The sequence below is a fragment of the Bufo bufo genome, chromosome 4 (genome assembly GCF_905171765.1).
Source record: "Bufo bufo chromosome 4, aBufBuf1.1, whole genome shotgun sequence".
NCBI classification, from domain to species: domain Eukaryota; kingdom Metazoa; phylum Chordata; class Amphibia; order Anura; family Bufonidae; genus Bufo; species Bufo bufo.
The window spans coordinates 632,681,518-632,704,727 of NC_053392.1; the positions used below are offsets into that span (position 1 = coordinate 632,681,518).

A 23,210-nucleotide genomic window follows, 5' to 3' on the forward strand; every position below is an offset into this window, starting at 1 on the left:
GTGATATCACTGCCCTCCAGATATCAGTTATATTATACAGGAGGTGACATCACCGCTCTCCAGATATCAGTTATATTATACAGGAGGTGACATCACCGCTCTCCAGATATCAGTTATATTATACAGGAGGTGACATCACCGCTCTCCAGATATCAGTTATATTATACAGGAGTGTTGTGCTTTTTCATAAGTGTATAAAACATTGATCTAAATATCATAATTATAGTGGAGTTGATTAGACCTATAAGAGGCCATATTGTTATATGTATGAATTTTAAAGATGTCCGAGAGAAGTTCATGGAAAGGTCACTGTTAATAAAATTTCTCCTCATGGATGTACCAGTCTGAAAAGAGGCCTTCTTGTCTCCTTATGGATTTATGACAGGAGATAAGGGTGCTCTCTAGACGCAGCTGGTGCTAATTACCTCTACAGTTTGGTATTTATTAATGAAGCAGAAAATCTGTGATATCTATATATGCTTATAATCAACCTTAGTTTTGCATAAGAAAATTTAATAAGACATATGTATTGTTTTATATTGTTACGTATTATTAAGGACATTTATATGTTATCATATATATATTTTTAGGAACGCATATTTTCCTATTATATCAGGGCTCCAGATGGCGACCAAAATGGTCGCCAATGCGACTTAGAATTTACAAATGGCGACAAGACTTTTTAGTCTTGTCGCCATTTGCGACTAGAGCCGCGCCGCAGCTCTGAATACAGCGGCGGGCACAGGAGCTGAACTATCATGTTCTTATCAGCAGCGCAGTGGAAGAGTCTCTCCCTCCCCCTGTGCTGCTGCCGCCGCGGCCAATAAGGAGAGGGACAGGAGGAGGAGGGGAGGGGCTGTGGCCACTGCGCCACCAATGAAGATACCTGAGCTGTTAATACAAATACAGGAGGCGGGAGCCGGAATCAAATAGTGGCACCCAACCTCTATGACACTGGGAGCGGCACCTGAGGGGTTAACTGCAGCAGATCGCAGCTCCCTGTCATAGAGGTCGGGTGCCGCTATTTGATTCCGGCACCCGCCTCCTGTATTTGTATTAACAGCTCAGGTATCTTCATTGGTGGCACAGTGCGCACCCCCCCCCCCCCCCCCCAACATCCCAGTATAATAACCATTGAGTGTGGACCCCCCCAGTATAATAAACATTGAGTGCGGCCCCCCCAGTATAATAAACATTGAGTGCGGCCCCCCCAGTATAATAAACATTGAGTGTGGCCCCCCCTAGTATAATAAACATTGGTGGCGCAGTGGGCAGTGCCAATGAGGGTTAAAAAAAAAACAAAAAACTCACCTCCTCCAATTGATCGCGTAGCTGCCGGTCTCCTGTTCTTTCTTCAGGACCTGTGGTGACGTCACTGAGCTTCATCACATGGTCCATTACCATGGTGATGGATCATGTGATGTATCATGTGATGACAGGTCCTGAAGAAAGAACAGGAGACCGGCTGCTACGCGATCAATTGGAGGAGGTGAGTTAATTTAATTTAATTTTTTTTAACCCTCATTGGCACTGCCCACCAATGTTTATATGTTTATTATACTAGGGAGGGGGGGGGGGGGGGCGCACTGCGCCACCAATGTTTATATGTTTATTATACTAGGGAGGGGGGGCGCACTGCGCCACCAATGTTTATTATACTAGGGAGGGGGGGCGCACTGCGCCACCAATGTTTATTATGTGGGGGGGGGGCACTGCGCCACCAATGTTTATTATGTGGGGGGGGGGCACTGCGCCACCAATGTTTATTATGTTGGGGGGGCGCACTGCGCCACCAATGTTTATTATGTGGGGGGGGGCACTGCGCCACCAATGTTTATTATGTTGGGGGGGGCACTGCACTACCAATGTTTATTATGTGGGGGGGGGCACTGCGCCACCAATGTTTATTATACTAGGGAAGGGGGGTGCACTGCGCCACCAATGTTTATTATACTGGGGTGTTGGGGGGGGGCGCACTGCGCCACCAATGTTTATTATATTGACCTTCTACTACGCATTCTGCATTAAAGAATGCTATTATTTTCCCTTATAACCATGTTGTTATAAGGGAAAGTAATACAGTGAATAGACTGTCATCCTAGCAACCATGCGTGAAAATCGCACGGTTCAACCGGAAGGATGGATCCGGCATTCCGGTATTTTGAATGCCGGATACGGCACTAATACATTCCTATGGGGAAAAATGCTGAATCCGGCATTCAGGCAAATCTTCAGTTTTTTTCGCCAGAGATAAAACCGTAGCATGCTGCAGTTTTATCTTTTGCCTGATCAGTCAAAAAGACTGACCTGAAGACATCTTTTCCGGTATTGAGCCCCTGTGACAGGACTCTATGCCGGAAATGAAAAACGCTAGTGTGAAAGTACCCTAAAATATTAAGTTTAAATCCCCCCTTTCCCAATTTTACATATAAAATATATAAACAAAAAATAAACATATTACATAGCGCTGCGTCCGAAAAGTCCAAACTATAAAATTTTTAAAAAAAATTTCCTATGCGGTGAGCATTCGCCATTTTTAGTCACCTTGTCACCCCAAAAAATAGGATCGGACTGTTCTATTATGGGCCGAACGTTTCATAAAATGCGAAATGCACGCAGCTTTTTTTGGTGTTTTCTTTTTTTTTGCACGGTATTGAGTATCGCAATATTTTTTTATGGTGACGAAAGCGAATCAAAACTTTGGTATCGAAACAACCCTACGCCGATCTGTCACGATACCAACATTTTGATTCGGTTTTGATTTGGCGACTATAAAAATTTAATTTGGCTCCTAAATTTTTCAGTTCAGGAGCCAATGGCTAGTAGGAATTTTTTTTAGTCTGGAGCCCTGTGTATGATGAAGACAGTTTGGGTATGGACTTTGTTATTGAGTATCTGTAAAGATGTGGTGTTTTTACTTACAATCACCCGTTGGTGTAGCAGAGGAGGCACAGATATCTCTGTGAGAAAACAAGGCTCATCATATTATCATCGGTCCCATAAATTAACGGTATGAGAAACATTCAAAGGGGCGCCTAGAAGTCTGTCCTTAACCTCTTAAGGACATATGGCATACAGGTACGCCCTTGTGCCCTGGTACTTAAGGACACAGGGTGTACATGTACGCCCTGTGTATTTTCGATCACTGCCGTGCGGCTGGCAGTGGTCGGGACCTGGTGCCTGCTTAAATCATTGAGCAGGCACCTAGGCTAAATGCGCGGGGGGAGTCCCGTGACCCCCCCATGTCGGCGATCGCGGCAAACCGCAGGTCAATTCAGACCTGCGGTTTGCTGCGATTTCTGCAGTTTCTGATCCCCGCGGTCCCTGACCGCGGGGATCAGAAACTTTAGTGTCCCTAAAATATATCTGTATCCCCCCCCTGCACCCCTGAGTGATTTTAGCCCGGTGGGACGTGCAGGGGGAGGGTTGCGGGCGGTGCGGCCTCCCCTTGAATAATCGTTGGCATCTAGTGGGTATACCAGGGTGCCAGCACATTACTGGCACCCTGGTATAAACGGCTGACATCTGCGATGCGATGTCAGCCGTTTAACCCTTTCCATACAGCGGTCCATACGGACCGCTGTATGGAAAAGGTTAACAGCTCAGGGAGCTCCCTCCCTCTCTCAACGGGGGGCTGCTGAGCCTTTGCAGCCCCCCGATGGAGAGGGAGAGAGCCCCCAGACAGCCCCCCAACAGCCCCGTCCTTACCCTTCCCCGTCTGCGAAGTTCTGACCAGTACTGAGCAGACGGGGAAGGTTCCCATGGCAACAGGACGCCGTCTCAGGCGTCCTGCTGTCCATGGTGCTGAACAGATCTGTGCTAAAGGCATAGATCTGTTCAGACAAAGTGTAAAATACACTTGGGTCTGGGTCAAAGAAAAAGTGAATAAAAGTGAAAATAAAGTAAAAATCAAAAAACACATTTATCACTGATTAAAAATGAAAAAAATAAAATTCCCTACACATGTTTGGTATCGCCGCGTCCGTAACGACCTGATCTATAAAACGGTCGTGTTACTTTACCCGAACGGTGAACGCCATAAAAATAAAAAATAAAAAACTATGATGAAATTGAAATTTTGCCCACCTTACTTCCCAAAAAAGGTAATAAAAGTGATCAAAAAAGTTGCATGTACGCCAAAATTGTAACAATCAAACCGTCATCTCATCCCGCAAAAATCATACCCTACCCAAGATAATCGCCCAAAAACTGAAAAAACTATGGCTCTTAGACTATGGAGACACTAAAACATGATTTTTTTTTGTTTCAAAAATGAAATCATTGTGTAAAACTTACATAAATAAAAAAAAAAGTATACATATTAGGTATCGCCGCGTCCGTATCGACCGGCTCTATAAAAATATCATATGATCTAACCCCTCAGATGACCACCGTAAAAAAATAAAAATAAAAACGGTGTAAAAAAAGCCATTTTTTGTCATCTTACGTCACAAAAAGTGTAATAGCAAGCAATCAAAAAGTCATATGCACCCCAAAATAGATGCCAATCAAACCGTCATCTCATCCCGCAAAAAATGAGACCCTACTTAAGATAATCGCCCAAAAACTGAAAAAACTATGGCTCAAATTTCCTCCCCATTTTCCAATAACTCTTGTGCAACACCTAAAGGGTTAACAACGTATGCAAAATCAGTTTTGAATACCTTGAGGGGTGTAGTTTCTTAGATGGGGTCATTTTTGGGTGGTTTCTTATATGTAAGCCTCGCAAAGTGACTTGAGACCTGAACTGGTCCCTAAAAATTTAGTTTTTGTAAATTTCTGAAACATTTCAAGATTTGCTATGTATTACAGAAGTAGAGAAACTGAAACTTTGAAATTTTCAAATTTTTCCAAATTTTTGGTAAATAAGGTACTTTTTTGTGCAAAAAAAATAATTTTTTTGACTTCATTTTACCAGTGTCATGAAGTACAATATGTGACAAGGAGGCCGCTGCCCCCTTGACTTCAAGCCTGACTCGGAGACAGCGCCGACCGACATTAAAACAGCGTTTTTCACAAGTATGAAGAAACACAAAGAGGAAAGAGGAACATGATTAGCAACACACTGGGGGATACTGTGAGGTACTGTGGTCGGTTTAATATGCGTTTTGCAGGTGACAGGTTCCCTTTAAGAATTTATAACAAATTTTATAAATTTTATTTTTTATGGTTAATTATTTTTATGACCATAATTAATAATTCTTAATTGAATTATTACTTCCCGACAGTATCTTTTATTAATGTTATTGAGTTTTTATATCTAAAAATTGTGGTTGAGACGGATTGTATTATTTTCTTCTGTCTGAGAGGTACTGTGAATACTCTGGTATTTGTGTTGGTGTCATCTAGTGGTGAATTTTGGGTACTGCATATTAGGGATCGACCGATTATCGGTTTTACCGATATTATCGGCCGATATTCAGGATTTTGAACGTTATCGGCATCTATTTTGCCGATATACCGATAACGTATGGGGAACACAGAACGCGCTGCTGTCAGCGCTCTATGTGTTCCCTCCGCAGCACAGGGGAGAAGGAAGCAGTGTCTCCTCCCCCTGTGATGCCGCCAATGAGAGGAGAGAAGACAAGAGGAGGGGAGGGGCTGTGGCCGCTGCGCCACCAATGATGTTGACTTACTCATTCATTCAAATTGAACAGGAGGCGGGAGCTGCAGAATCACATAGCCGGCTCCCGACCTCTATGAGCGGTAGCTGCGATCTGCGGTAGTTAACCCCTCAGGTGCCGCGGATCGCAGCTACCGCTCATAGAGGTCGGGAGCCGGCTATGTGATTCTGCAGCCAGCTCCCGCCTCCTGTATATGAATTAATGAGAGATTTATGTTCATTGGTGGCGCAGTGCGCCCCCCCAAGCCCCCCAGTATTAATCATTGGTGGCGCAGTGCGCCCCCCACCCCCACATTAAAAACATTGGTGGCGCAGTGCGCCCCCCCCAGTTTTAATCATTGGTGACAGTGGCCACAGGGTCCCCTCTCCCCCCCTCCTCCGATCGGAGCCCCAGCTGTGTAATCCTGGGGCTCCGATCGGTTACCATGGCAGCCAGGACGCTATTGAAGCTCTGGCTGCCATGGTAACCTCCCTGCTGCTGTGTGCACAGAGCACAGAGCAGCAAGGACAGTGTGAGCTCCTATTCACCCTGATAGATCTCTATCAGGGTGAATAGGACAAGGGTTCTAGTCCCTAAGGGGGCTAATAGTTAGTAAAAAATAAACACCAAAATATTAAGTAAAAAGAAAAAAGAAAAATTTACAAAAAATATATAAAAAATACACATTAACAATAAAAATATTTATTTTTAGCAGATGTGTGTAGGAATTTTTTTTTTTCAAAAATGAAATTTCACAGAATATCGGTATAAATTATCGGCTATCGGCCTGAAAGTTCACAAATTATCGGTATCGGCCCTAAAAAATCTATATCGGTCGATCCCTACAGTGCATATCACTGTGTATCTTTGCAGATTATTGAGTTTCACATTGATTAATCTCTGATTGTATTTTAAATTATTGTATAAATCATTTATATTTTTGCATAGATGCTTGTACCTTGTTTTACTGATTGCACAATATAATTAAATAACCGATCGAACTCTTTTTGAGGTGTTATATATGTCCACCTCGAGTATCAACTGCCTTTGATATTTTTTCTTAGATCCTTTCTTTTATATAAAGCCTTTTGCTTTACATCCCCGACATAAAAATGGAGGCCCTAGTGAGATTGTGTTAATTTATTAGTCCTTTGTGCAAATAGTAAAACGTTCCATAATTTTCTTGGCTGACCAGACTGTTGATATATCTGTGAACTAATTATTGGTAGAGAAAATGAGCGCAGCCGGTAGTGAAGCGGGTTCTGGTGAAGCTACAGGAGATAGTCCATCTAGCCCGGAACAGTTATTCCAGGTCATTGTTGAATATGTAAATTCACGGTTGAGTTTGGATCAGGATGTAACTGCATGGTTAAGTGAGCTGCAGGCAGAAGAGAGTTCCAGGGGTCCATCATATGCTGAGGTGGTCTCTAGAAAGAAAAAAGCTCAGTGTGCAGAAGGGGATCAGAGTTCCTCGAGTATCATTCAATTTCTCAATGCCACTGTACCTAAATTCTCTAAGAAAGGTTCTCCTGAAATTGCTGATCACTTGTACCATTCCACCATGGATTCTTTAAAATTGTATTCTGATGCGGACAGGATCAGATTCCTACCATGGGCATTTGAGAATAAATATTGCCATTACTTTATTTCCTTCAGAGACAGGGGGATCCGGGATTGGCAGGATGTTTTGCACGAGGTAAAATTAGAATTTGGCCCTTACCGGACCATTACTGCTGCAAAAAGTGATATTTATAAACTCACATGTAGACCCAATCAAAGTTCCCGGGAATTTCTCTCTATCCTTAAAAATGCCTATGGGTTACCATATAGGTCCCCAAATTGGGAATCTGGGGAATTCAAACAGCTGTTTTATGATGCAATGCCTATGCAAATTAAATTTAGCCTAGCTAGAGATCTTGATCTTAAAGCTCTCTTGGACAGGTTGGTGACGGCTGCCACTTCCCTGTATAACATCAGTGCCATGCTACGGGTGAGAGGAGATACAAAGGGTCCCCAGAACAAAACGTAGCAGAAGCTAAAATAAACCCCAACCTGGGATTTGAAACGCAGCCACGCAGGTACCCTCCGTCTACAGGACCTTTCCAAAGAACCCAGCGACAACAGATAGGACCCAAGCAAACAAAACCTCATAGCCCTAACGGGTCAGAGGGGGATAATAATGGTGATAAGAGGTCTATCTACCATCCCCAATATTACAATAGGGGTCCACGGGATACAGGCGCTGGAATAACAGGCCCAGATAGCAGAAGGACGGTAGGCCTGGACCCTCTTCTTCACCTAGAAGTTGGATCTCCCACCTCTAGTAAGGGTACACCACAAAACCAAACTGTGCACAAATCAAATGATCAGTCTGATCAGTTGGTAGATTAAGTGGCTAAATTAACTGAAATAGTTAATGAGATGTCCCAGGTGTCCATGGAAAAACATCCTGAGCCTTCTTTAGGGGCGGCTGCAGGTCCCAGCTCAGCCCTATAAAGCAGGCAGGGCGGCGTCAGAGCCCAGGCCAACGCAAGGCTACCGAGGTGGTTGTGGAAGAATCTAATGTGATTCCTAATCCTATATTGCCTTGCAGCGTTCCTGACCCGAAAATTGAGGCCAAAGAGTAGGTGTCTAACGTGTTGTCTATTTTGCAGCCTAACCATGTAGATTCGTGCACTAATGTGTCTTCTCCAATGAGTGATCCCATCATCTCAGCGTTAATCTGTGAGCTGCCGTCTGTAAACTGTGATATAATCTAGTTTTCCCAAAGGCGGGGGCTGCTGCCGCGTGCAGTAGGAATGTCCAGGTTTCTCCAGAAGTCGCATCGCTGCAATAGGATCAAATCCTAAAAAAGCGTCAGATGAGTGAACATCCTAATTTCTTATGTGATTTGTTTCAGGTTGAAGGCCGATATTTTGTTCATTCTTATCTCCAAGATGAACTTATCGGGCCGATTAGGAGTTCACTTGACACGGGATCACAAGCCACTATATTGTTATATAGTTATTTCCAACAGGTTATGGATGTGACAGCAAAGAAGCCGAAATTGAAATAGTTGATGGCTCTTTGATAAGTGTAGGCGGAGACGCTTTGCAAATCACAACTTCGCTAAATGAAAGGATTACCCGATGATGAGGAGTAAAGAGATATCAAGGTTCCAGCTAAAGACGGAAACCCAGGATTGGTATAGTATAAACATACGAGTGTACTAACCTATCCTCATGTATTTTTCCTCTGTAACTAATTATCTCTTAACTCACTTCTGAACCAAGAACTTGCTCTGTTCAAGAAAGAAAACTATGCCAAATTGAAGATGTATGGTAGTATGACTTCTTTCATCGTAGGGTTGTTAAAAGAAAAGAGGGAAGATGTATGAGCTTATATTTGTCATACAATATATTATAGGCGCAAGATGGCATCAAAGATTGTTGCTGTTACCTACATCGTCCTGGTCTTGGGGAAGGAGTTCCACGCTGAACCGATCGCTGTACCAGGCCCTTCATCTGGGATTATGCTGCAGAATACCATGGGATTCATCTTGATGAATAAGAGGATTCTATCCTAGAAGATCTACGTCAGTGGATCCACGCATCTCCGTTGAAAGACAGTTCAACGTTCCCGAGATTCAGTCTCCAGAGATAAAGATGTGGTATCAAATGCATGTTGGTTATTCCCAAGAACGGATTACACAGATCCTGGAGCAGACAAGAAAGACCCTGACCAGGGAACAGCTTTCCAAGAGTCAACGACCAAAGCGGTTCATTTCTGCGATTGCAGCTGCCATAATCTTTGGCGTAGTAGGCGCTGTCGTTGCCACCGGTGTATCAGCTGCTAATTCCATGTCTATTAAGACATTGGAACTTGAGATCGGTTCTCTAAAAAGGAACCTGATGACACTCATGCAGAGATGGAAAATCAGAAGCAACATCTAACGGACTTATATTCCATTGAGGAGGACACTATCGTCACCACCAACTTACAAGTTATTGACCCACTCAATAAATCTTCATGAGGGTAACGAACATTTTAAACAAGAACTTATATTCCTGAGCGCATTGATCCTAACTATCCAAGCGATGTGTTGGATGCAAGTTTTCAGAAAGACTTTAGCAAAGCTCTGGTTGGAACGTTACAAACCGAGTACAAACACCCCGATTCTGGAGGAACCCGTATGAAAACATCTATTTGGTATTCCAATATAATCCAATTTTATTTCAATGGATTATATTGCAATGAAGGGGGATTTGTTGTGCTTTTTCATAAGTGTATAAAACATTGATCTAAATATCATAATTATAGTGGATTTGATTATATATACCTATAAGAGACCATATTGCTATATGTATGTATTTTAAAGATGGCCGAGAGAAGTTCATGGGAAGGTCGCTGTTAATAAGATTTCTCCTCATGGATGTACCAGTCTGAAAAGAGGCCTTCTTGTCTCCTTATGGATTTATGACAGGAGATAAGGGTGCTCTCCAGACACAGCTGGTGCTAATTACCTCTACAGTTTGGTATTTATTAATGAAGCAGAAAATCTGTGATATCTATATAAGCTTATAATTAACCTTAGTTTTGTATAAGAAAATTTAATAAGACATATGTATTGTTTTATATTGTTACGTATTATTAAAGGGAACCTGTCACCTGGATTTTGGGTATAGAGCTGAGGACATGAGTTGCTAGATGGCCGCTAGCACATCCGCAATATCCAGTCCCCATAGCTCTGTGTGCTTTTATTGTGTAAAAAAAACTATTTGATACATATGCAAATTAACCTGAGATGAGTCAGAGCTTGAAAATATGACTCTTCTCTAGTCACACAAGTAAGATATGACTCTTTTATGTTAATTTGCATAAAAGGCGGGAAGTACAAAAATGCATAATACTGATTGAATTCGTCTGCAAATGAAATTAATAGTGTAATTTATATGTTTAGGGTAACACAATGAACATTTAGAAAAGCTCAGTGAGGGTAGCATAGTAGAGGTGACAGGTTCCCTTTAAGGATGTTTATGTATCTGTTATTCTGTTATATATATATATATATATATATATATATTTTCTTAGGAACGCATATTTTCCTATTATATGATGAAGACAGTTTGGGTATGGACTTTGTTAATGAGTATCTGTAAAGATGTGGTGTTTTTAGTAACAATCAATCACCCGTTGGTGTAGCAGAGGAGGCACAGATATCTCTGTGAGAAAACAAGGCTCATTCATATTATCGGTCCCATAAATTAACAGTGTGAGAAACAATCAAGGGGCGCCTAGAAGTCTGTCCTTAATTGGTAAGAAGTGTCAGAATTAATTGCTATAGCTTTGATTTAGGTTCCAGAGTTTATGTGTATAGAATGTGAGATAGTCATATTTAGATATTTAACCCTTAATAGAATGATGCTAATAGCTTATACAACAGTGCCACCTAGGTATGAGTAGGTGACATTACAACAGCAGCAGAAGTGCATTTTGGGTAATACAATGACATCACAGTTCTTATCGTATGTACATGCCTAGCCGACAATGATTGGAAAACTCCTAGCTAGAAAGGTGTGTCTAACTGCTAAGTTTGTGATCATAAACCACACACACATGAGGAAAGGGACCATCACCACCAACAAAAGAGAAAAAAAAAGAGAGAAAACACAGAGAAACAAAGAAAACCCAGGAGAAAGATCCTAATGACCAGATCGTACCTTAGAGCTGACTTCCCTTAGTCTCTGCACATCATCTGCATTCTCAGTAATGTATAACTTTATTTTGTATAGTATTGATATAAACACTTGTACCTTGTTTTACTGATTACACAATATAATTAAATAACCAATCAAACTCATTTTGAGGTGTTATATATGTCCACCTCGAGGATCAACTGCCTTCGATATTTTTTCTTTGATCCTTTCTTTTATATAAAGCCATTTGCTTTATATCCCCGACAGGAGGTGACATCACTGCCCTCAAGATATAAGTGTCACAGATGGTGTTGCAGAAAACTGGAAGTTATAAATAAACATCCGACTGACTTGATCCCAAACTAAGGAACATATGGGTGAGCCCTATAAAACCCCTAGAGCTCTCCCTGACTGCTCTGCCCATGCAAAGATCTTTATGATAGAAAATTGCATGCCCTCGTACCTAGACTGTGTGACACCTGAAAACCCTATAATAGTGAGGGGACACGACCACCGGCTCCCTGCACTATACGAAGGGAGTCAGGGTCACCTAGAATCAAGCCAGCACGGAAACACAAATAAAGGAAAAGACTTATCTGAGGAACCAGCAGTTGCAGCATCTAGCAGTGAGCACAATCCAGGAAGTAGTATAAACCGCAAAGTGAGGCAGTATGGGAGGGAATATAAAGGGAGGCAATCAGTGTAAATAGATGACAGCTGGGAGAAGGAAAGGAAATGACAAAGTGAAACCAAAACAAAGAACATCATGCAAGAGGTACAGAAGAACATCTGCCAGAGCTTCTCAGAGAGCTGACGGTGACAATAAGTTATATTAAACAGGAGGTGACATCACCGCTCTCCAGATATCAGTTATATTAAACAGGAGGTGACATCACCGCTCTCCAGATATCACTTAAATTATACAGGAGTTGACATCACCGCTCTCCAGATATCAGTTATATTATACAGCAGTGACATCACGGCCCTCCAGATATCAGTTATATTATGCAGGAGGTGACATCACCACTCCCCAGATATGTTATATTATACAGGAGGTGACATCACAACTCTCCAGATATCAGTTATATTATACAGGAGGTGACATCACCGCTCTCCAGATATCAGTTATATTATACAGGAGGTGACATCACCGCTCTCCAGATATCAGTTACATTGTACAGGAGGTGACATCACCGCTCTCCAGATATCAGTTATATTATGCAGGAGGTGACATCACCGCTCCCCAGATATGTTATATTATACAGGAGGTGACATCACAACTCTCCAGATATCAGTTATATTATACAGGAGGTGACATCACCGCTCTCCAGATATCAGTTATATTATACAGGAGGTGACATCACTGCTCTCTAGATATCAGTTATATTATACAGGAGGTGACATCACTGCTCTCTAGATATCAGTTATATTATACAGGAGGTGACATCACTGCTCTCTAGATATCAGTTATATTATACAGGGGGTGACATCACCGCTCTCCAGATATCAGTTATATTATACAGGAGGTGACATCACCGCTCTCCAGATATCAGTTATATTATACAGGAGGTGACATCACCGCTCTCCAGATATCAGTTATATTATACAGGAGGTGACATCACCGCTCTCCGGATATCAGTTATATTATACAGGAGGTGACATCACCGCTCTCCAGATATCAGTTACATTATACAGGAGGTGACATCACTGCTCTCCAGATATCAGTTACATTGTACAGGAGGTGACATCACCGCTCTCCGGATATCAGTTATATTATACAGGAGGTGACATCACCGCTCTCCAGATATCAGTTATATTATACAGGAGGTGACATCACCGCTCTCCAGATAGCAGTTATATTATACAGGAGGTGACATCACTGCTCTCCAGATATCAGTTATATTATACAGGAGGTGACATCACCGCTCTCCAGATATCAATTATATTATACAGGAGGTGACATCACCGCTCTCCAGATATCAGTTATATTATACAGGAGGTGACATCACCGCTCTCCAGATATCAGTTATATTATACAGGAGGTGACATCACCGCTCTCCAGATATCAGTTATATTATGCAGGAGGTGACATCACCGCTCCCCAGATATGTTATATTATACAGGAGGTGACATCACCGCTCCCCAGATATGTTATATTATACAGGAGGGGACATCACAACTCTCCAGATATCAGTTATATTATACAGGAGGTGACATCACCGCTCTCCAGATTATACAGGAAGGACATTGCACACAGATACTAGGGGCTCCTACCTTGACCCGGGCATCCTTATGTTGCAGCATTTCTTTGTTGTTGTGCATGATACGGCTGGCGATGACTTTGTTGAGGGGCACCAGTAAAAGTGCCAGGCCCAGACACCCAAGAAAGGCAATGCCCACCTGCAAGTACATGAGGTAGAGTGTGACTGAGAACTGCACCGGGAGGCTCCAGAGTTCATGGAAGCTGCGGCAGAAGTTCGATATCCGGTCAGCATCTGTGCTCATGAAGTTGATGACTTCCCCTGGGGAGAACTTGGCCAGGCCAGTCCCCTCCCCGCGGAGGGTCTTCTGGTAGATGCTGGTGAGCACTGAGGCCCGCACGGATAGCATCAGCTTGTTAATCTGATGTGTGAACTGATTCTGAACCAGGGCACCAAGAAGTCCAGTGGTGAAGAGTCCGATGGTGTACAGCACACCCCAGCTGAGAGCCTCCTGCCTTGTCTCCATGAAATTCACCAGGAGATTAAGCAGCACAGGCCCCATGAAGATCAGAGCACAGGAGAAAAGCTTCAGGACTCCCAGGGAGTAATAATTAGCTCCGAAACAGGAGTGCAGCGCCCAAAGAAGGCGCGGGGCTCCAGGGCCACGCTTAGAGAACAAGTTCCTGCGGATCCTTGGTGTTTGGAGATGACGGGGCAAAAGATAAACATCCTGAGGGCACTTCAGTCCTCCACATGCTCCTCTTTGTAGCAGGGGCTTCATCCAAAAGTAGAAGAATCGTGACAACCAACTTTCACCGTCCTCTGCTGGTTCCTCATCACTGTCGGGGAACGAGGCGACCAAAGGAGAATATTCACCGTCATCATTGACGGAGACAACGGTAGGAGACGTAAGGTGACGAGGAGGGACAAGAAAGGCGCATAAATAAACTATGATGCTAAAGAGGCGAAGACATGACACCGAGAAGCGGGAGACCAGCACCATGTTCAGAGGTGACCTCACTGCTCCCTCCTCACACAGCCACACCATCATAATCACCACTGACGGGGTCACCAGGAGGACCGCAAACATCAGACTCACAGGTCCCCGAGTATTTCCATAGCAGGACTTACGGAGGTTGAGGAGTGATAGAAAGTGGGTGATCCATGCTAAGCAGGACACACTCCCGTTAAGGACCTCTAAACTGGTGGTAACTTCACGGGGAAAAAGAGCTCCAAGGACCAAATCAGCAGCACAAAGGCACGATATGACGAAGGAGATGCAAGTCCTGCACAGCCATGGAGCACTCGTGCAGCCAGAAATGCCATGCCTACAAGAAGACAGAATAACCAGTCAGGAACAAGATCAGAGACATCATCATTCATGGTGGTAGGTCTGCTCCGACACAAATGGAGACCTTCTCCAGACACATTACCAATATTTCTTAGTGAACACCGTCTGTCCTACTTAAGACCATCAACCATCCGCTGCTTCCTTCCCCATTCTTCACCTCCAGTGGACATGACCTCCCTTCCTTCTTCTTCCTATCTGGTGAACATGATTTCCATTCCCTCTTCTTCCTATCTGGTGAACATGACCTCCATTCCCTCTACTTCCTATCTAGTGAACATGACCTCCATTCCCTCTACTTCCTATCTGGTGAACATGACCTCCATTCCCTCTACTTCCTATCTGGTGAACATGACCTCCATTCCCTCTACTTCCTATCTGGTGAACATGACCTCTCTTCTCTGTCTCTTAGTCTCTTCTGAACTTTTTCCTAGGTAACACTATTTATTAATTCCCAAATTCCTTTTCTTTTTAACAGAGAGACAGTCAGTAGGTGGTGCGTGCACAGGGCTGTCACTTGGGAGACAGTCAGTAGGTGGTGTGTATACAGAGAAGTTACCTGGGAGACAGTCAGTAGGTGGTGTGCGCACAGGGCTGTTACCTGGGAGACAGTCAGTAGGTGGTGTGTGCACAGGGCTGTTACCTGGGAGACAGTCAGTAGGTGGTGTGTATACAGAGCAGTTACCTGGGAGACAGTCAGTAGGTGGTGTGTGCACAGGGCTGTTACCTGGGAGACAGTCAGTAGGTGGTGTGTATACAGAGCAGTTACCTGGGAGACAGTCAGTAGGTGGTGTGTGCACAGGGCTGTTACCTGGGAGACAGTCAGTAGGTGGTGTGTATACAGAGCAGTTACCTGGGAGACAGTCAGTAGGTGGTGTGTGCACAGGGCTGTTACCTGGGAGACAGTCAGTAGGTGGTGTGTGCACAGGGCTATTACCTGAGAGACAGTCAGTAGGTGGTGTGTATACAGAGCAGTTACCTGGGAGACAGTCAGTAGGTGGTGTGTGCACAGGGCTGTTACCTGGGAGACAGTCAGTAGGTGGTGTGTATACAGAGCAGTTACCTGGGAGACAGTCAGTAGGTGGTGTGTGCACAGGGCTGTTACCTGGGAGACAGTCAGTAGGTGGTGTGTGCACAGGGATATTACCTGGGAGACAGTCAGTAGGTGGTGTGTGCACAGGGCTATTACCTGGGAGACAGTCAGTAGGTGGTGTGTATACAGACCAGTTACCTGGGAGACAGTCAGTAGGTGGTGTGTATACAGACCAGTTACCTGGGAGACAGTCAGTAGGTGGTGTGTATACAGACCAGTTACCTGAGAGACAGTCAGTAGGTGGTGTGTATACAGAGCAGTTACCTGGGAGACAGTCAGTAGGTGGTGTGTGCACAGGGCTATTACCTGGGAGACAGTCAGTAGGTGGTGTGCGCACAGGGCTGTTACCTGGGAGACAGTCAGTAGGTGGTGTGTATACAGAGCAGTTACCTGGGAGATAGTCAGTAGGTGGTGTGTATACAGACCAGTTACCTGAGAGACAGTCAGTAGGTGGTGTGTATACAGAGCAGTTACCTGGGAGACAGTCAGTAGGTGGTGTGTATACAGAGCAGTTACCTGGGAGACAGTCAGTAGGTGGTGTGTGCACAGGGCTGTTACCTGGGAGACAGTCAGTAGGTGGTGTGTGCACAGGGCTGTTACCTGGGAGACAGTCAGTAGGTGGTGTGCGCACAGGGCTGTTACCTGGGAGACAGTCAGTAGGTGGTGTGTATACAGAGCAGTTACCTGGGAGACAGTCAGTAGGTGGTGTGTGCACAGGGCTGTTACCTGGGAGACAGTCAGTAGGTGGTGTGTGCACAGGGCTATTACCTGGGAGACAGTCAGTAGGTGGTGTGTGCACAGGGCTGTTACCTGGGAGACAGTCAGTAGGTGGTGTGTGCACAGGGCTGTTACCTGGGAGACAGTAAGTAGGTGGTGTGTGCACAGGGCTGTTACCTGGGAGACAGTCAGTAGGTGGTGTGTGCACAGGGCTGTTACCTGGGAGACAGTCAGTAGGTGGTGTGTATACAGAGCAGTTACCTGGGAGACAGTCAGTAGGTGGTGTGTGCACAGGGCTGTTACCTGGGAGACAGTCAGTAGGTGGTGTGTGCACAGAGCAGTTACCTGGGAGACAGTCAGTAGGTGGTGTGTGCACAGGGCTGTTACCTGGGAGACAGTCAGTAGGTGGTGTGTATACAGGGCTATTACCTGGGAGACAGTCAGTAGGTGGTGTGCGCACAGGGCTGTTACCTGGGAGACAGTCAGTAGGTGGTGTGTATACAGAGCAGTTACTTGGGAGACAGTCAGTAGGTGGTGTGTATACAGACCAGTCACCTGGGAGACAGTCAGTAGGTGGTGGGTGAACAGGGCTATTACTTGGGAGACAGTCAGTAGGTGGTGTGTGCACAGGGCTATTACTTGGGAGACAGTCAGTAGGTGGTGTGTATACAGAGCAGTTACCTGGGAGACAGTCAGTAGGTGGTGTGTATACAGACCAGTCACCTGGGAGACAGTCAGTAGGTGGTGTGTGCACAGAGCAGTTACCTGGGAGACAGTCAGTAGGTGGTGTGTGCATAGGGCTGTTACCTGGGAGACAGTCAGTAGGTGGTGTGTGCATAGGGCTGTTACCTGGGAGACAGTCAGTAGGTGGTGTGTGCACAGGGCTGTTACCTGGGAGACAGTCAGAAGGCAGGTGTAGCTCTTACCTGGGAGCTCCAGCGTGACATGCACTGCTCACAGCCAGGAGAACATGAGGGATGCAGCTGATGAGAAGGTGATTGAAGCAAAGGCCGACATGTCCATGGACCCAGATGGGAACCGGGTCTGAGGAGCGGGAGCCACAGAGCTGGACAAGGACGTCTTCCATCACATCCACAGCAGACGAGACCCTGCAAGAGACCACAGAGACATCATCAGACAGCAGAGACTGTGACCGCTGTCAGGGCAAAGACCCCTACTCTGATTTATGCTGAGTTCCAGATTAGAATGGCAAATCGGGAGAATATAATAATACAATCATCAAGGTTGTATCTTAAGCAAGTCTCTGTTTATTACTTATGGAAGCAAATACTGATACCACATTGGGGCCAGTTCCGGTTACACACACTTTACATGAACATCTGGACATATAGAAAAGCAGAAGGTGTAGATGTCAATAACCGCAGACTTTCTGTACAAAAAACAAGACATACATTTATCAAGATAGAGGAAGTAGATAAAGAACACCGAGCAGTCTCCATTTCTCGAGAATAGCACAGGAGGAGCTGAGCTACCCCCCCCTGTCTGCAGACACAAAGACGGAGCCTCATCCCTCACACCGCTAGAGTCATAGACCGCCCAGAGAATGGCGCCTCAGCAGGGAGCAACTGTACATTACACCTCGTACATTACACCCCGTACATTATACACCGCACACTACATTACACCCCGTACATTATACACCGCACACTACATTACACCCCGTACATTATACACCGCACACTACATTACACCCCGTACATTATACACCGCACACCACATTACACCCCGTACATTATACACCACACACTACATTACACCCCGTACATTATACACCGCACACTACATTACACCCCGTACATTATACACCGCACACTACATTACACCCCGTACATTATACACCGCACACTACATTACACCCCGTACATTATACACCGCACACCACATTACACCCCGTACATTATACACCACACACTACATTACACCCCGTACATTATACACCGCACACTACATTACACCCCGTACATTATACACCGCACACTACATTACACCCCGTACATTATACACCGCACACTACATTACACCTCGTACATTATACACCGCACACTACAATACACCCCGTACATTATACACCGCACACTACATTACACCCCGTACATTATACACCGCACACTACATTACACCCCGTACATTATACACCGCACACTACATTACACCCCGTACATTATACACCGCAGACTACATTACACCCCGTACATTATACACCGCACACTACATTACACCCCGTACATTATACACCGCACACTACATTACACCCCGTACATTATACACCGCACACTACATTACACCCCGTACATTATACACCGCACACTACATTACACCCCGTACATTATACACCGCACACTACATTACACCCCGTACATTATACACCGCACACTACATTACACCCCGTACATTATACACCGCACACTACATTACACCCCGTACATTATACACCGCAGACTACATTACACCCCGTACATTATACACCGCACACTACATTACACCCCGCACATTATACACCGCACACTACATTACACACCGTACATTATACACCGCACACTACATTACACCACGTACATTATACACCGCACACTACATTACACCCCGTACATTATACACCGCACACTACATTACACCCCGTACATTATACACCGCACACTACATTACACCCCGTACATTACACCGCACACTACATTACACCCCGTACATTATACACCGCACACTACATTACACCCTGTACATTATACACCGCACACTACATTACACCCCGTACATTATACACCGCACATTACATTACACCCCGTACATTATACACCGCACACTACATTACACCCCGTACATTATACACCGCACACTACATTACACCCCGTACATTATACACCGCACACTACATTACACCCCGTACATTATACACCGCACATTACATTACACCCCGTACATTATACACCGCACATTACATTACACCCCGTACATTATACACCGCACACTACATTACACCCCGTACATTATACACCGCACACTACATTACACCCCGTACATTATACACCGCACACTACATTACACCCCGTACATTATACACCGCACACTACATTACACCCCGTACATTACACTGCGTGCAGAATTATTAGGCAAATGAGTATTTTGACCACATCATCCTCTTTATGCATGTTGTCTTACTCCAAGCTGTATAGGCTCGAAAGCCTACTACCAATTAAGCATATTAGGTGATGTGCATCTCTGTAATGAGAAGGGGTGTGGTCTAATGACATCAACACCCTATATCAGGTGTGCATAATTATTAGGCAACTTCCTTTCCTTTGGCAAAATGGGTCAAAAGAAGGACTTGACAGGCTCAGAAAAGTCAAAAATAGTGAGATATCTTGCAGAGGGATGCAGCACTCTTAAAATTGCAAAGCTTCTGAAGCGTGATCATCGAACAATCAAGCGTTTCATTCAAAATAGTCAACAGGGTCGCAAGAAGCGTGTGGAAAAACCAAGGCGCAAAATAACTGCCCATGAACTGAGAAAAGTCAAGCGTGCAGCTGCCAAGATGCCACTTGCCACCAGTTTGGCCATATTTCAGAGCTGCAACATCACTGGAGTGCCCAAAAGCACAAGGTGTGCAATACTCAGAGAGATGGCCAAGGTAAGAAAGGCTGAAAGACGACCACCACTGAACAAGACACACAAGCTGAAACGTCAAGACTGGGCCAAGAAATATCTCAAGACTGATTTTTCTAAGGTTTTATGGACTGATGAAATGAGAGTGAGTCTTGATGGGCCAGATGGATGGGCCCGTGGCTGGATTGGTAATGGGCAGAGAGCTCCAGTCCGACTCAGACGCCAGCAAGGTGGAGGTGGAGTACTGGTTTGGGCTGGTATCATCAAAGATGAGCTTGTGGGGCCTTTTCGGGTTGAGGATGGAGTCAAGCTCAACTCCCAGTCCTACTGCCAGTTTCTGGAAGACACCTTCTTCAAGCAGTGGTACAGGAAGAAGTCTGCATCCTTCAAGAAAAACATGATTTTCATGCAGGACAATGCTCCATCACACGCGTCCAAGTACTCCACAGCGTGGCTGGCAAGAAAGGGTATAAAAGAAGAAAATCTAATGACATGGCCTCCTTGTTCACCTGATCTGAACCCCATTGAGAACCTGTGGTCCATCATCAAATGTGAGATTTACAAGGAGGGAAAACAGTACACTTCTCTGAACAGTGTCTGGGAGGCTGTGGTTGCTGCTGCACGCAATGTTGATGGTGAACAGATCAAAACACTGACAGAATCCATGGATGGCAGGCTTTTGAGTGTCCTTGCAAAGAAAGGTGGCTATATTGGTCACTGATTTGTTTTTGTTTTGTTTTTGAATGTCAGAAATGTATATTTGTGAATGTTGAGATGTTATATTGGTTTCACTGGTAAAAATAAATAATTGAAATGGGTATATATTTGTTTTTTGTTGAGTTGCCTAATAATTATGCACAGTAATAGTCACCTGCACACACAGATATCCCCCTAAAATAGCTAAAACTAAAAACAAACTAAAAACTACTTCCAAAAATATTCAGCTTTGATATTAATGAGTTTTTTTGGTTCATTGAGAACATGGTTGTTGTTCAATAATAAAATTAATCCTCAAAAATACAACTTGCCTAATAATTCTGCACTCCCTGTATACACCGGACACTACATTACACCCCGTACATTATACACCGCACACTACATTACACCCCGTACATTATACACCGCACACTACATTACACCCCGTACATTATACACCGCACACTACATTACACCCCGTACATTATACACCGCACACTACATTACACCCCGTACATTATACACCGCACATTACATTACACCCCGTACATTATACACCGCACACTACATTACACCCCGTACATTATACACCGCACACTACATTACACCCCGTACATTATACACCGCACACTACATTACACCCCGTACATTATACACCGCACACTACATTACACCCCGTACATTATACACCGCACACTACATTATACCCCGTACATTATACACCGGACACTACATTACACCCCGTACATTATACACCGCACACTACATTACACCCCGTACATTATACACCGCACACTACATTACACCCCGTACATTATACACCGCACACTACATTACACCCCGTACATTATACACCGCACACTACATTACACCCCGTACATTATACACCGCACATTACATTACACCCCGTACATTATACACCGCACACTACATTACACCCCGTACATTATACACCGCACACTACATTACACCCCGTACATTATACACCGCACACTACATTACACCCCGTACATTATACACCGCACACTACATTACACCCCGTACATTATACACCGCACACTACATTATACCCCGTACATTATACACCGCACACTACATTACACCCCGTACATTATACACCGCACACTACATTACACCCCGTACATTATACACCGCACACTACATTACACCCCGTACATTATACACCGCACACTACATTACACCCCGTACATTATACACCGCACACTACATTACACCCCGTACATTATACACAGCACACTACATTACACCCCGTACATTATACACCGCACACTACATTACACCCCGTACATTATACACCGCACACTACATTACACCCCGTACATTATACACCGCACACTACATTACACCCCGTACATTATACACCGGACACTACATTACACCCCGTACATTATACACCGCACACTACATTACACCCCGTACATTATACACCGCACACTACATTACACCCCGTACATTATACACCGCACACTACATTACACCCCGTACATTATACACCGCACATTACATTACACCCCGTACATTATACACCGCACACTACATTACACCCCGTACATTATACACCGCACACTACATTACACCCCGTACATTATACACCGCACACTACATTACACCCCGTACATTATACACCGCACACTACATTACACCCCGTACATTATACACCGCACACTACATTACACCCCGTGCATGATACACCGCACACTACATTACACCCCGTACATTATACACCGCACACTACATTACACCCCGTACATTATACACCGCACACTACATTACACCCCGTACATTATACACCGCACACTACATTACACCCCGTGCATGATACACCGCACACTACATTACACCCCGTACATTATACACCGCACACTACATTACACCCCGTACATTATACACCGCACACTACATTACACCCCGTGCATGATACACCGCACACTACATTACACCCCGTACATTATACACCGCACACTACATTACACCCCGTACATTATACACCGCACACTACATTACACCCCGTACATTATACACCGCACACTACATTACACCCCGTACATTATACACCGCACACTACATTACACCCCGTACATTATACACCGCACACTACATTACACCCCGTACATTATACACCGCACACTACATTACACCCCGTACATTATACACCGCACACTACATTACACCCCGTACATTATACACAGCACACTACATTACACCCCGTACATTATACACCGCACACTACATTAC

The 23,210-nt window shown here is 44.5% G+C and overlaps 2 protein-coding genes and 1 long non-coding RNA gene across 6 annotated transcripts in view; 1 reads left to right on the forward strand and 2 right to left on the reverse strand.

Moving 5' to 3' along the window:
• Window positions 1–23,210, forward strand: part of LOC120999841 — a 190,356-nt gene that overhangs the window by 115,519 nt on the left and 51,627 nt on the right. The gene's annotated exons all lie outside the window — the stretch shown is intronic.
• LOC120999840 (ATP-binding cassette sub-family C member 10-like) overlaps window positions 1–23,210 on the reverse strand; it is a 269,544-nt gene that overhangs the window by 113,157 nt on the left and 133,177 nt on the right. The window contains exon 23 of one of the 2 annotated variants that reach the window (XM_040430859.1): window positions 9,573–9,578. The exons of the other annotated variant lie outside the window; for it this stretch is intronic. The gene's annotated coding sequence lies outside the window, so the exon portion shown is untranslated. The remainder of the gene's footprint in view (window positions 1–9,572; window positions 9,579–23,210) is intronic. 2 annotated transcript variants of the gene reach the window in all.
• ABCC10 (ATP binding cassette subfamily C member 10) overlaps window positions 1–23,210 on the reverse strand; it is a 141,964-nt gene that overhangs the window by 113,157 nt on the left and 5,597 nt on the right. For all 3 annotated transcript variants that reach the window (XM_040430857.1, XM_040430856.1, XM_040430855.1), the window contains exons 2-3: window positions 17,564–17,746; window positions 13,553–14,807 (exon numbers count right to left, since the gene is read on the reverse strand). In XM_040430857.1, coding sequence (XP_040286791.1) covers window positions 13,553–14,807; window positions 17,564–17,724 — 1,416 coding nt within the window. In that variant the 5' untranslated portion in view covers window positions 17,725–17,746. The remainder of the gene's footprint in view (window positions 1–13,552; window positions 14,808–17,563; window positions 17,747–23,210) is intronic.